General features: G+C 38.2%; 2 protein-coding genes and 2 long non-coding RNA genes across 4 annotated transcripts in view; 2 read left to right on the forward strand and 2 right to left on the reverse strand.

Annotated features, from left to right (window-relative positions):
- Positions 1-3: 3 nt before the first annotated feature.
- Positions 4-3,799, reverse strand: LOC103519697 (solute carrier family 25 member 44-like; the record flags this gene model as incomplete). The annotated part of the gene is made up of 5 exons (XM_008484788.2): positions 3,011-3,799; positions 2,529-2,818; positions 1,921-2,107; positions 616-743; positions 4-132 (listed from the first exon to the last, which is right to left on the reverse strand). Coding segments are annotated over exons 1-5 (927 nt in total), but the record flags the coding sequence as incomplete, so codon positions are not given.
- A 390-nt stretch (positions 3,800-4,189) lies between these two features.
- Positions 4,190-15,044, forward strand: part of LOC103519699 (CAAX prenyl protease 2) — a 12,482-nt gene continuing 1,627 nt past the window's right edge. Inside the window, exons 1-6 of the mRNA XM_026831106.1 lie at positions 4,190-4,255; positions 4,457-4,645; positions 5,448-5,586; positions 6,970-7,076; positions 7,337-7,446; positions 7,696-7,862. Of these exons, the coding sequence (XP_026686907.1) occupies positions 4,190-4,255; positions 4,457-4,645; positions 5,448-5,586; positions 6,970-7,076; positions 7,337-7,446; positions 7,696-7,862 (778 nt within the window). The remainder of the gene's footprint in view (positions 4,256-4,456; positions 4,646-5,447; positions 5,587-6,969; positions 7,077-7,336; positions 7,447-7,695; positions 7,863-15,044) is intronic.
- LOC113471729 lies at positions 8,393-10,135 on the forward strand. The gene is made up of 2 exons (XR_003394315.1): positions 8,393-9,150; positions 10,075-10,135. It is a non-coding gene; the product is annotated as an uncharacterized LOC113471729 (long non-coding RNA).
- Positions 13,559-15,038, reverse strand: LOC113471730. The gene is made up of 2 exons (XR_003394316.1): positions 14,587-15,038; positions 13,559-14,472 (listed from the first exon to the last, which is right to left on the reverse strand). It is a non-coding gene; the product is annotated as an uncharacterized LOC113471730 (long non-coding RNA).

Raw genomic sequence — 15,044 nt, forward strand, 5'->3', positions numbered from 1 at the left:
TCCCAGGATGATGGAAAAGCTGAACATGACTGACTGAACGAGACGGGCTGAGAGACCTTTGGAAAACATCCAGAATCCTTCCTCGATCCAAAGGAGTTTGCACGTTTGTAGCATTGAGTTTGTCCGTTGTACCTGCCAGGGAAAACATGACAATATTGGAATAAGGTGATGGAGGACTCAGTAACTTTGTGAAGTTTTCATTTTAATATTGAAAGTAGGTGTTTTTTTTCGAGAGGGTGTATAGAGAGAGAGAAAGAGAGAAAGAGGGAGAGAGAGAGAGGGCTGTGACTGCTGACTGCTAAGGGGTCTTATCGTCTCGAAAGCAAAGGGTGAAGAAAGACAAGATAGGAGGAAAGCCAGCCGTTTCGAGGTCGAACTTTATCTGTTTAGGATAAAGTTCGCCCGACGGGAATCGAACTTACAACCTAGTGCTTACAAGAAAGACGAGCTACTTTTTTAACTAACTACTTAGGCTGGCTAATCTTTTATTTGGTAGGTTTTTAACGTCACTATTTAATTGGTTTTTAGTGACGGGGGTTTTACCCTCCATTCGACAACACTACCCGCCACCTCGCATAAAATTCACTTAGCCTGCGTGGGGCAGTGTCTACTTACTTGCAGCCGGGCTCGTATGGTATCTAGAGGATTGGTAATCAGGGTGGTTGTAAAGCCACCAAGCGTACCCGAAATACATTGGATGAGCAGATGTGAAAAGTCGTCTGGAAACACCCTGTTTAGCTTTTCTGGAAAAACAGAAAGGTAGAATATTGTTGTGTCTAAACATTTCCAATGTCAGTATAGCCAATGTTGTCCTAATGTCCCAATGTTATGATCAAGTGGCCAAGTTATATCCAGGATCAGTTTCATTCCTAGTTCAACATTTCCACGGTAAGCTTCCACCATAAAAAATATAGGCTTGAAATGTGTAATCCAAAAAATTAGCTTGACTGTCTGGGTCTCTGGGAGATGTCAATGACACATAATTCAAATCTAATGGTCATCCTACCAGTGAATGACACAGTAATGTATTTTATTGCATCATATGAGACAATAATACGCTGATAACATACAAATATATTGACTCAACATAAGTTTGGGGGGGACCTTCACTTGTGGCTCATAGTTTAAACTCAGTTTAAGTCAAATGATTTCTGATTTTTTATTTTTATTTATTTTTTCTAGAGGTTTGATAGGGGGAATTGTAACTGCTGAGGTCTTATCAACCCAAATTGAAGAGAGAAGAAAATTTAAAATCAAAAAAATTGATGGCTTAATCCGTTTGGTTTAACATAAACAAAGTTTAAATAAAAAAAAAACTTGCTTTGTGGTCCTGGCCATTAATAAATTCACATTTTTTTTTTTTTTTTTTTTAACAATAGGTACCTTTATCAATACAGAGCTTCAAGAATACACAATGTCTTTCTTAACTCTTGTGTTGAGAATAATGTTATCACGTTATCAGAGCAAATATAAACACAGACAATCTGACTATAGTGCAAAGTGGGTTATCAATAGTAATTTTGTTATCAGCCCAACACCATGCTAGGGCAATGAAGCTTATAGGAAAAATGTAACTCTATATTGAAGGAACCAGCATTTCCTAGTTTAAAAGTTGCTAGGCTTGCTGTCTATGAATTTGATGATTTCTGTGCCTTTCTTTTCACATGAATAAATTTCCTCGGTCCTTTTTTTTTTTAATTAAACCCCATTTTTTTTAGAAACCCTTTTTTCCTTTCTTCCCCTTTTTTTTTTTTTTTTTTTAGTACCTATTAAAGACAAGAAAATGTAACAAAAATAAATTCGAAGATGAGCATTTCTCAAAAATTTCCTGGAAAACACAAATTTTCCTGGGTCAATTTCATTTTGAAAATAAAAATACCTACCTAATGAAAAATTAAACTAGCTTCACATTTATCTTACCTTGGTATATGTGGTAGAAAGTCCACCAGAATGCACTGTTAGGAACATAGGCACATAGGGATGCTAGATACCCTCTGTAGAATCCTTTGAATCCGTCTTGTTTATAAATGAATTGTGCTATGTTCATGGTTGTGCGGAATTTTGTTTGACTTGTGTCAATTGTAATGCCAAGAGGTTCCAAAACAATCTGGAATAAGAGAGGGAGATGAAGTTTATTTTATTATTTTTTTTTACCTGATAGTCTGGCTGAGGGACAGAGAGTAGATCAGCATCTAGCTAGGGGACTATGTAGAAACAGGGAGAAGACTAGCCAAAATTTCCTCACACTATATCAATAGCAAAGGTTGAGTGCGAAGGGCATCCCACTCGGAAAATTTTGTTTAGCCAAAACCAGTTGGCCTCAAAGCAATCACTCTAAAGCTGATAGAGAGGCCGACGACATATGCTGACCCCATCTGAATATGGGAAAAGGCAAAGAAGAAGAAGATTATTTTTTAACTGAACAACAAAGGTGATTTTCTTTTTATTATTATTACTACTATACTCTGCAAATTAACTAGATCTTAGTCTTTCTTAGCTCAGGTTATGTAGCTTATCTGGAAACTTACTTTCTTTTTAGATTGATTGGCAGTGGCTAGCCCCAGAACCATGAGATGTTGACTAATGACATCAAATGGTACAATAATGGTTTGACCAACAAGTGAAGCTGCTGCTCCAGCTATCAGAGATTTTGCTTGGTTGTTGTGGATGTTGTTTTTAGTAATCACATGTCGAACACCTTCATATGTTGCTATGTACATGACACCAGAGAATATTTGCACCGAGCTCACCCAGAAGCCTCGATATAACCCACCAAGACCTTCTGACTTGTATATCTTAGCCCCAGCATCCAGTAGACCTGAAAATGATAATATGAAGGTAGGTTGGTATTTGAAAATCCCCTTAGAAGTAAACAAGTATGAGTAGGTAGTGCTTTATTTATTTAGACTGTCAGCTTAGATTCTCTCTTGTCTCTATCTCTCTAGGTTCAAGGCTAACTCTCACAGCAAATGTGTATTATCTTCATGGATGTCTCAGTAATGTGTATTACCTTTATAAAGTTGATCATGCTTCTGTAGTTGCAGTCTGGTCTTGATCAGAGTCAACGGATACAAACTTCCTCGTACACAGAATGAACTCAACATACTCAACGGGAAGAATTGAGTTTTATCCATCATCTCCCACTCGATGTTGGTGATCAGAATGGGGGTTTGGGTGTCTGCGATGGCACCCCCAGCATCCATTGTATGGCTTGTAAAAACACTTTACAAGAAAATTTTCAAAAACACCTTGATTACTGTTGTGCTCCCACATATTTTTTCATTCTAAACTTGGAAAAAACGGGATTTTCAGATTCTTCACAACTCATCTTGAGTTCATATCAAACACTTCCTGGCTGTCAAAGTTCAGATAAAAGTAAAATTGACCACAAGAAGCAAGATTGCCTCATTCACTTGGTCTCAAAGTTCAGAAGGACCTTTAACCCCTTAAAGTACTTCGTCTGATATATCAGACACCACGAAATGTCATAAAAGTTGCCCCTGACTGATATATCAGTCAGGCGTTTTTTCTCATTCTAAGTTCAATTCCGTCTGAAATATCAGTCGAATCATAATGCAACCTTTTCTAAAAGTTGCTCAACAATCTAATAGAGAGCGCTGCGTGATTTTTTTATCATTTTATTTTACCGTCTCTTTGCTACCGGTATTTTAGTAACCGACTGATATATCAGACAGAGGATTTCTCAGTTCAGATTTTCAGAATGAATTTTTTCTAGCCGGCTGTGATTTTTTGATCCATCAGAGTTACTTTTTGAGAGTAAAAAGCTTTTATAGTTGAACTAAAAGTTAAATAATACATAATATATGTCCTAATTACCCTGTTACCTTGAAATTCCATGTTTTTAGTGATATACGTTGCTTCAATGATCCATCTGAATTCAACGTGCTCTAGCCACTGGTCCTAGTTCCAGATTTACCACCCTTGTTGTTGTTCTAGCGGCTTTAGCTTTCGCCAAATGGTGATGGCAGAATAAAAGATATCTTTCTTATCTGCCATACACCAGTGTGATCGTCTCTAGCCATCCGGAGTCGACCATCGTGAGAACTTGTGCTTTGTTTTTCAAAACAGAAAGAACTCGTTGAAGGTCTACCATCGTACATGCTGCTTATACTCAGACTTGATACTGAATCGCTTGATAGTTTCGTATCCCAGGATGATGGAAAATAACATGTCTGGCTCTCTTGGGTATGATGAACAGTGTGAGAAGACGGAGGAGAAAAGCTCTGCTTCGAAAGTGTGTGTTCACTGTCCACAACAGTGACCATTGGCTAGACCTTGGACCATCAACCCCTGCTGAGGGTTGGGTTTTCATTGTGACACCTATCACAAGTCCTTTCAATGATTGTTGTGCAAGGATGAGTGTTGAACATGTCCAGAGAAAATCACTCAATTATGTACCTACCTATAAAGTTTTGTTTGGTATATTCAATTTCAGAAATGCAGTGTTGAACATGTCCAGAGAAAATCACTCAATTATGTACCTACCTATAAAGTTTTGTTTGGTATATTCAATTTCAGAAATGAACCTGCTACAATTCGGAAGAGATTCTTCAGTGTATTTGTGATGTCTTTGGTGTCACCATTGTTCCTGTGGTACTTTTTGGATAAGAAATATCTGGAGAAGGTATGTATGTGTTTGTTGCTATCATTCATCCATTTTCACCAAGCTGTATTCCTGAGGGGGCAGGGGGATTTTTAGAAAGACTAGGCCTTAATCATTTTAGCTGTACTCTGTCACCTTAGGGCTTTGCAGTGCACAATCCAAGTGAAAGCCACCCACTTTATAATAATTTCCATAGGTATTTAATTTGGCCAGTTAAAAATCTTCTTCTTCTTTTACTCCACCTTATCCCAATTCAATTTGGCCAGTTAAAAATAAAGTTGGTTTATTCAATTCTGTCTTCAAAGAAGTCTTCATATTTTCTCTCAATCTTTCAGATCCACTCAATTTGAAATTTGTGTTCATAGTTTTTTCTTTTTTTCAAGTACATCAATGGGCCTGTTTTTCTTTCCTATGCTACATCAATGTGGTGTTCACTCTGTGTTTGGAGTGGAGGGTATAAATTGTGGGAACTCCAGAAACATAACAACTAGTGGAGACATTACAAAACAATTTTGTACTTGATTTGACTTACTTTATTGTGAACACTTGTTGATCTGTTGAAGAAAGTCCAGAAGAGGTTAGGTAGAATAGCTGCAGTAGACAATAATAGTACACAGAAGTCTCATTAATCCATTGACCATTGAAATGAACTCTCAAGAATATGTAAGATTTTCACTTGATGCTAATCAAGAGTTGCTTCAGGAATTTAAATGACTGTGTCAAAGTGAAGAGCTACACCATGAGGGGAAGTGAAATGAAAAGCATGTGTCATACCCAATTTGCAATGAAAAACAGAGCTAACAACATATATCGTGTTTTCCAGAACTCATTGCTGGAGACATTGGGCCTGAGGTTGCCCGGCCTTCTTCCCGCTCTGATCCTACCTTTACTTCTGACCATGGTGCTTTTCCTTGGACCTCTTGTCTTGCAAGCACTCAGTGGCATTTGGCAGGTGTATGCTGGTAAGAAACTTTCCATTTTCTTTTAGTTATTGTAGATTTCCTCTGTATCTTAGTTTGAACAAATCTAAATGTTGTTTTAGAATAATAGATGAAACCTCACTTAGAATTCTTGTTTCCATCACAACTCACAGGTGTAAGATGTTGAAATTTTTGTAGCAATAATGGTTTTTCATCTATGCCCTGGTTTGCACAAAACTAGATGTTTTAAAATTATAAATGAAAACCCACTTTGATTTCTTGTTTCCATCACAACTCATATTTGTATGTTGTTGAAAACTGTAGCTATTTTCACTGTAGTTTTTCCTATAGGCACTGATTTGCACAAAACTAGTATTATAGATGTTGGTATAAATGAAAACTCACTTGATTTTTTCAGCACATCTACATGGTTAATCTTTTGTTACATTACTCAAAGTTTTTCTTTTTTTCTTTTTCATATACTTATAATTAGCTTCATTTTCACTATCTTTCTTAGTAGGTACCTACATAGTGCACCCCATGAATACGACTTCGCCCACTTTTCACTTAATCTTCTCGCAGTATGTTTCAAAAAACTGCCATACTCCACTCCTAACGTTGTAGCTATTTTCACTGTAGTTTTTCCTATAGGCACTGTTTTGCACAAAACTAGTATTATAGATGTTGGTATAAATGAAAACTCACTTGATTTTTTTAGCACATCTACTTACATAGTTTATTTTTTGTTAGATTACCTACTCAAAGCTTTTTTTTCATATACTCATAGTTAGCTTCATTTTCACTATCTTTCTTAGTACATAGTGCACATTTTACCTCTCACTGTATTTTTTATTTTTTTTTTTTTTAACCCAAAAAAGCACATTTTACCTCTCATTGCATTTTTTTTTTTTTAACTAAAAAATACTTACCTGGGGTAGGTAGGTCCCTAAAAAATGAAAAAGAAGAAGAAGAAGAAGATAAGGAGGAGGAAGAGGAAAAGGAAGAAGAAGAAGAAGAAGAAGAAGAAGAAGGAAGAGGAGGAGGAGAAGAAGAAGGAGGAGGGTGATTAAGAAAAAAGAAATAGCTCAATAGAAGTTTGGGGGTGGAAGGGGTAAAAAATTTAATAAAATCATAAGGCCATACAAATTTATTTCAATGAAGTAGGTACCAGATTAATTCAAGATATTCAAGAAACTGATACTTAATGTACATTTTTCTTTTTAAGTTTTACTAATTTTTATCCTTGTGTGCTTTGCATGTTTTCTTTTGTATTTCTTTTCCATGATCTTTGTTTTACTAGGAAGCAAACATAATTTTGTAATTTTCTCATTAATCTCCGGAGGCGGACTGCAAATTTGCGAGCTTCATCTTGCAGATGTGAAAAACGCGGTATTCTGTGAAGCCTGAAGAGAACTCCTTCCCTAGCTCTTCGCCATGGAGGAACAAACATCTATGTGGAAACCCATTTTGGCCTGTCTAGTACTGTCCATAGTGTATGTCGCCAGTCTCTACATTTGGGCGACTTTTCAAAGGTAAACAGAAAAGAAAAGTGAAAAAAAAGTGAAATTAGTGAAAAGCGAAAAGCCGAAAAGTGAAAAAAAAAAAGAGGAAAACGTGCTGATTAAAAAAAAAAGAGTACAACAGAGAACAGACTTTCTTTTTATTGCTCTTTTTTTCTAATTTTCTCATTAATCTCCGGATTCTCCGGAGGCAACTGCAAATTTGCAAGCTTCATCTTGCAGATGTGAAAAACGCGGTATTCTGTGAAGCCTGAAGAGAACTCCTTCCCTAGCTCTCCGCCATGGAGGAACAAACATCTATGTGGAAACCCATTTTGGCCTGTCTAGTACTGTCCATAGTGTATGTCGCCAGTCTCTACATTTGGTCTTCTCCACTTACCAGGTATGTCTCAAAAGACCTCTATTGCCTACTCATTTTTACACACAGAAGTACATGTCTGGCTCTCTTGGGTATGATGAACAGTGTGAGAAGACGGAGGAGAAAAGCTCTGCTTCGAAAGTGTGTTCACTGTCCACAACAGTGACCATTGGCTAGACCTTGGACCATCAACCCCTGCTGAGGGTTGGGTCTTCATTGTGACACCTATCACAAGTCCTCTCAATGATTGTTGTGCAAGGATGAGTGTTGAACATGTCCATTCTGGTGGTCCAACGTGAACGATCTGATGTGGGTACGAAACTACATAGTGGCGCCCCTGTCGGAAGAATTCACATTCAGAGCCTGCATGTTGCCTTTACTACTCCAGGTGTTCAAACCCAACACTGCCATCTTTGTTGCGCCTCTCTTCTTTGGTGCCGGTAAGTCTGAAAATTAGGGGTTAACGATACCTGCCTTGGTGGCGTAGTGGTCAAGACGCTCGCCTGGTAATCAGGAGGGCGTGGGTTTGATCCCAGCCGAGGTATGGAATTTTATCAATGAACCTGCTACAATTCGGAAGAGATTCTTCAGTGTATTTGTGATGTCTTTGGTGTCACCATTGTTCCTGTGGTACTTTTTGGATAAGAAATATCTGGAGAAGGTATGTATGTGTTTGTCACTATCATTCATCCATTTTCACCAAGCTGTATTCCTGAGGGTGTGTTTATGAACAGGGCTGAGATGAGCTCGGGCGACGTGAGATAGCTGTCCCGGCGGCAATTTTTAAAATTCATTTTATATTTTGCTATCATTCATCCATTTTCACCAAGCTGTATTCCTGAGGGGGCAGGGGGATTTTTAGAAAGACTAGGCCTTAATCATTTTAGCTGTACTCTGTCACCTTAGGGCTTTGCAGTGCACAATCCAAGTGAAAGCCACCCACTTTATAATAATTTCCATAGGTATTTAATTTGGCCAGTTAAAAATCTTCTTCTTCTTTTACTCCACCTTATCCCAATTCAATTTGGCCAGTTAAAAATAAAGTTGGTTTATTCAATTCTGTCTTCAAAGAAGTCTTCATATTTTCTCTCAATCTTTCAGATCCACTCAATTTGAAATTTGTGTTCATAGTTTTTTCTTTTTTTCAAGTACATCAATGGGCCTGTTTTTCTTTCCTATGCTACATCAATGTGGTGTTCACTCTGTGTTTGGAGTGGAGGGTATAAATTGTGGGAACTCCAGAAACATAACAACTAGTGGAGACATTACAAAACAATTTTGTACTTGATTTGACTTACTTTATTGTGAACACTTGTTGATCTGTTGAAGAAAGTCCAGAAGAGGTTAGGTAGAATAGCTGCAGTAGACAATAATAGTACACAGAAGTCTCATTAATCCATTGACCATTGAAATGAACTCTCAAGAATATGTAAGATTTTCACTTGATGCTAATCAAGAGTTGCTTCAGGAATTTAAATGACTGTGTCAAAGTGAAGAGCTACACCATGAGGGGAAGTGAAATGAAAAGCATGTGTCATACCCAATTTGCAATGAAAAACAGAGCTAACAACATATATCGTGTTTTCCAGAACTCATTGCTGGAGACATTGGGCTTGAGGTTGCCCGGCCTTCTTCCAGCTCTGATCCTGCCTTTACTTCTGACCATGGTGCTTTTCCTTGGACCTCTCGTCTTGCAAGCACTCAGTGGCATTTGGCAGGTGTATGCTGGTAAGAAACTTTCCATTTTCTTTTAAAAGTTTTTACCGTAGATTTCCTCTGTATCTTGGTTTGAACAAATCTAAATGTTGTTTTAGAATAATAGATAAAACCCCACTTAGAATTCTTGGTTCCAATACAACTCACAGGTGTAAGATGTTGAAATTTTTGAAGCAATAATAGTTTTTCATCTATGCCCTGGTTTGCATAAAACTAGATGTTTTAAAATTATAAATGAAAACCCACTTTGATTTCTTGTTTCCATCACAACTCATTTGTATGTTATTGAAAACTTTGTAGCTATTTTCACTGTAGTTTTTCCTCCAGGCACTGTTTTGCACAAATCTAGTATTATAGATGTTGGTATAAATGAAAACTCACTTGATTTTTTTTTAGCACATCTACATAGTTTATTTTTTGTTACATTACCTACTCAAAGCTTTTTTTTTTTTTTTTTTTTTTTTTTTCATATACTCATAATTAGCTTCATTTTCACCATCTTTCTTAGTACATAGTGCACATTTTACCTCTCACTGTATATATATATATATTTTTTTTTAACCAAAAAACACTTACCTGGGGTAGGTCCCTAAAAAAATTAAAAAGAAGAAGAAGAGAAGGAGGAAGAAGAGGGAGAGGAAGAAGAAGAAAAAAGAAAGAAAGAAAGAAAGAAAAAGAAGAAGAAGAGGAGGGTGATTAAGAAAAAAGAAATAGCTCAATAGAAGTTTGGGGGTGGAAGGGGTAAAAAATTAAAATAAAAAATTTAATAAAATCATAAGGACATACAAATTTATTTCAATGAAGTAGGTAGGTACCAAATTATTTGAAGATATTCAAGAAACTGATGATGATCTTTTTAAGTTTTATTAATTTTTATCCTTGTGTGCTTTGCATGTTTTCTTTTGTATTTCTTTTCCATGATCTTTGTTTTACTAGGAAGCAAACAAACTGGATCTGAAAACAGAGTAGCGGAGGACAGGGAACCACCTGAAGTGTCTAATGGTAGAGTATTTTATCTTCTTGTCAAATTTGTTATTAAGACCAAGTCAAACCATAATTCAGGCCACACTCCAGTCACTTTTTTTTTTTTTTTTTTGTGCTTTAAATATTCCAGTCACACAACACAGTACCTACAGTCAAAATATTTTCCCTAGCTATTCGCATTAGACCACCTGTGATGTTTTTTTTTGGTCACAAACGTTGACACAAAAAGTTGTGAAAAGGCTCTATACCACAAATAATTTGAGATTGATTACTCCATTTATTGAACAAACTGTACCAGGTACCTGGAGTTGTGACTTGAATGGATATTGAAAATCCGACTGAATCTCCTTTGGGCATGGATATGTTAAATTTGGGGATCTGCAATCTAAGATCAAAAAGAAACAACTCAAAGTGATGAAAATTTGAATTTCATTACTTTTATTACTTGGTTGTAATATTAGAATCCTTTAACCATTCTCTTCTTGATCTTGGACTATTCAATGTTGTTATGTACTTCTTTATCATCTCCCTCCCTTTCTGCTCGTTTTTCTCTTCCTTTACTTTCTCCTTTTTTTCTCTTCCTTTTCTTTCTCCTATTGGTTCCTTTTTTTCTAGATCAAATATGTAATCCTTTTTAGAGAAAACTTTCCTTTCAATGTAAGTTGCACAAGGTACATTGTACTTGCACATGAGTTTTGTGTGCAAGGTTCAATATTTAAATTCTGGTTGCATAGTGATTCAGCATGCTATTTTTTTTTAATGTAGTCACTTGTGGGGTTTTTTAGCACTCTTATTTTGTAATATCTTATACATCCTTACAGCTGTCAGTTTTAGGCCTTCATTAAAATTTCAATTCCTTTTTTCTATGTCTATGAAATGGCTTCTATCTGAAGGAGGGAAGTTAGGTTGAAAGGTAGCGCGCCTACCTTGAACGCGCTGTTGCGGGTTTGATTCCCGCTCGAGGCGAATTTTATCCTAAACAGAAGGTTCGTTCTCGAAACGGCTGGCTTCTCCTATCCTGTCATTCTCTGTGTCGATCGACGGTCGACTGGAAAAAGTTGTCTTTTTGTATTTTGTTCACATTGATCGACGCTCGTCGACTATGTTTGGACACAGATGTTAATTATCTTATCATTCGTTCATACTTGAGGTCCTATCAAGTGAAGTATATGTTCAGTAGCTCAAGAGGTGAGAAAGTTATGGGGTAAAATTTGACACAAAAGAGACACAGACAAATTGGGAAATAGAAATACATACGTTATGGTCGCTGGTTGAGAGAAGAGCGCGAGCGGGGCGCTTGGTTCGAGATGGTGCCCAAGCCATCCAGAGTTATGTCTCCCTTTTTGAAGATCTGTAAATTTATTCAGAAAAAGTTCTAACAAGCCGTTCGTAGAGCCCCGTTCCCACTTTTCGTTCGGAAAAAATATCTTGTTGTGCGTACTTGAGTGAGAACACTCATTTAAATTGCATTGCCAACAAGGACATTTTGTGTCGTTCGGAAAAGAAATCCTGTCGTGTGTAGTGGGAAAATGAATTTAAATTGCATTACCGGACAGCGGGAGATCTGACCCCGATTTGCTTACTACAGTTTTGAACAACAATGCCTTAATTCAGTCTAATTCTATTCACTACCTCCCCCACAGCTCACTTGCACCATCTCATGGAACGCCTGCAGTCAGGCATGTCTTGGCGGCACGCACTACTCATCTCCTGCTTCCAATTCTCCTACACCTCCCTGTTTGGCGGCTACTCGGCGTTTCTTTTCGTGCGCACCGGGCACTTTGTGGCGCCTTTCCTTGCGCATGCGTTCTGCAATCACATGGGGTTCCCGGATTTCGAGGAGATCTATGCGTTTGGAGAGCCACGGCGCAGTGCTGTACTGTGTGTCTGTGTTGTGGGGCTGATTGGCTGGGCGTTTCTGCTGGGACCCATGACCAGCCCAACACTCTACTCGAATAACCTGTGGTGGAGATAGCGCTGGGAACCTGCGGACTGGAGCTAGGAACATGCAGACTGGATCTGGTAACGTAACAGTCATCAAATGACCTAGAATTAAGTTGTATAGTAACAGATGACTTTAGGAAGATATCGTCGCTGCAGAAACAAAACCGCCTATCAACCATTTTCCAAATTACACAGGAGATATTAAATCGGTAACATTGGATATGGATACTCAAGTATCCAATAAACCTATTTAGAGTGGGGTTTATCAAATCAGAATTGTGCTGTACTTCAGCCCAGTAAGTTCCAGTTCTTAGAAAAAGTCAATCTAAAAAGAAAAAAAAAAAAAAAAAAAAAGACGCGGTTTGTTTTCCCAGCGACGATATAGAATGACCTAGTGCTGGCACTGGTCGTCAAATAACCTAGCGCTAGTCATTTTGTGATCATGATCAAATGTCTTGGGTTTGACCATGACCAACCTTGCTGGCTTTTTTTTTATGACAGTCGAATCTGAATGATTGAGAAATGGATAATTGATAACACTCAGTATTTGAAGGTCCCTTCCTTCATATTTTATATATATAAAAAAAATCACCTCTTTAAATGAAAAAGCTCAAAAATAAAACCTCTCTTTGAAGGAAGAAAGAGGAAAAGGCACAAACAATTTTCAACTGAGGAAAAAAAAACCTCTTCAATTAAAAAAAAAAATATGTGAACTCAATTATTCAAGTTCGACTGCACCAGGAAGTGACAACAGGTCCTGACAAAACTTTCGGTAATCCCGAGTGCTTATTGGCTAACAGAGTGAGGTAACGTTACCTAACCTTCCTCTGTAGAGTCGTCCACCAATAAGATCGTGCGTCCGGTAATTTATAGTCACGGTTGTTTTTACCATCCAATGACCTAGAACTGTCTTTTTAAAATCATTGTCATCAAAAAATGTCCTAGGCCGGCTGGTTATCCACGACAGAGTTACGCAGTCGTGAACGTGGATTGATTGTTAGGTGGCATGTGATAAACTTTGGTGACGAAACTTTCGGTAATCCCGAGTGCTTATTGGCTAACAGAGTGAGGTAACGTTACCTAACCTTCCTCTGTAGAGTTGTCCACCAATAAGATCGTGCGTCCGGTAATTTATAGTCACGGTTGTTTTTACCATCAAATGACCTAGAACTGTCTTTTTAAAATCATAGTCATCAAATGACCTAGGCCGGCTGGTTATCCACGACAGAGTTACGCAGTCGCGAACGTGGATTGATTGTTAGGTGGCATGTGATAAACTTTGGTATCGTCAGGTGATAAACCAAAACGAGAATTAAATGACATTTTGATTTTTTTTTTCCTATGTGTTTTATCATCGTATTACTTTATTCAATTATCCAACTGTACCATTCCTGCTCCGTCCTCACACTCAATCAATCTCAACTTCTTCCTCGAACCTCTCACTCTCATTGAAATCGCCCGCACCAACGATATCTCAACTTTCACCTTCAGCCATCCCAACACCCATGAATACGACTTCGCCCACTTTTCACTTAATCTTCTTGCAGTATGTTTCAAAAAACTGCCATACTCCACTCCTAACGCACCATCACATGAAATTACAAGCGGGGTAAATGATGCTCGCAGGTCTTCAGCGGCTTATTTTTATTGGTCTGATTTAAATGGCCTGTGATGCTTACATGGTCAAATGAGGTTTATGAAAAGGACAAAACATAGGTATGGAAATAAATAATAATTTCTTCTTGATATTCTTGGGGTTCCTACAATCCTTCAATTGGGGCTCCTTGGATGAATGCCATTGTCTTATGGATTGCCTCCCCCGAATCTCCCAACATGTGGATTTTGGAGCGAAAAGTTCGTTACGTAGGGTGGAGTAGATTGGGCAGGCAGTCAAAATGTGCTTGATTGAAAGGAGGTGTTCACACTGACAGGATGAAGGCTCCTACATTTTGATTTGCCAACACTCACACTTAACTTACCATTTTGCTGAACTTAAAGTTGGCACGTACCTCAATGTTTGGTCTGGACGTTTCGAGTCTGAATTCCAGATCCGTCTTCAGCAGATTGTCAATGTTATATCGTCCGCGAACTTGTCTTGATCAGCCAAGTGTTGATATTTGCGGTGTTTTAATCGGCAGGCTTTTTCCACTACTGCTGTAGGATTTACTGCAGTAAGAGGAAGGTTTGAAAGGGCCAGAGTGTCTATGCACGTTGTATCCCAAACCAGGTTTTGTCCATGGTTCCAAGGTATGATTGTCACACCATCAGGTCTAGTGATATTGTCTGCTGATAGACCAGGAGGTTCCAATTGGGACGGAATTGCTAAGCTTTCTAAAATGTCCATTGTCTTGCCCCCACTACAGAAATGAAGAATTTCAACATCTGACTCTTGATCAAAAGTATGACCTGAACGTTGTTTTTCCCTCTTTATTTTTTCTAAGTTTTCTAAAATGTCCATTGTCTTGCCCCCACTACAGAAATGAAGAATTTCAACATCTGACTCTTGATCAAAAGTATGACCTGAAGTTAATAATGATGGGCAAAGTTAGACTTGTGGTCTTCTTTTTTTATGTTAATTTTCTTGTCATTCGTTTATACTTGAGGTCCTATCAAGTGAAGTAAATGTTCGCTAGCTCAAGAGGTGAGAAAGTTATGGGGTAAAATTTGACACAAAAGCGACACAGAAAAATTGGGAAATAGAAATACATACGTTATGGTCGCTGGTTGAGAGAAGAGCGCGAGCGGGGCGCTTGGTTCGAGATGTCAGATGGTGCCCGAGCCTATTGTTCTATTCGGCCGGGCCCGGGTTTCTTTGTATCACGGACGCTGGGCGCTTGGTTCGAGATGGTGCCCGAGCCTATTGTTCTATTCGGCTCGGCAGGGCGTTCTTTGTATCACGGACGCTGGGCGCTTGGTTCGAGATGGTGCCCGAGCCTATTGTTCTATTCGGCCGGGCCCGGGTTTCTTTGTATCACGGA

This window comes from Diaphorina citri, unplaced genomic scaffold (assembly GCF_000475195.1).
Source record: "Diaphorina citri unplaced genomic scaffold, Diaci psyllid genome assembly version 1.1 scaffold2890, whole genome shotgun sequence".
In the NCBI taxonomy this organism is placed as follows: Eukaryota; Metazoa; Arthropoda; class Insecta; order Hemiptera; family Psyllidae; genus Diaphorina; species Diaphorina citri.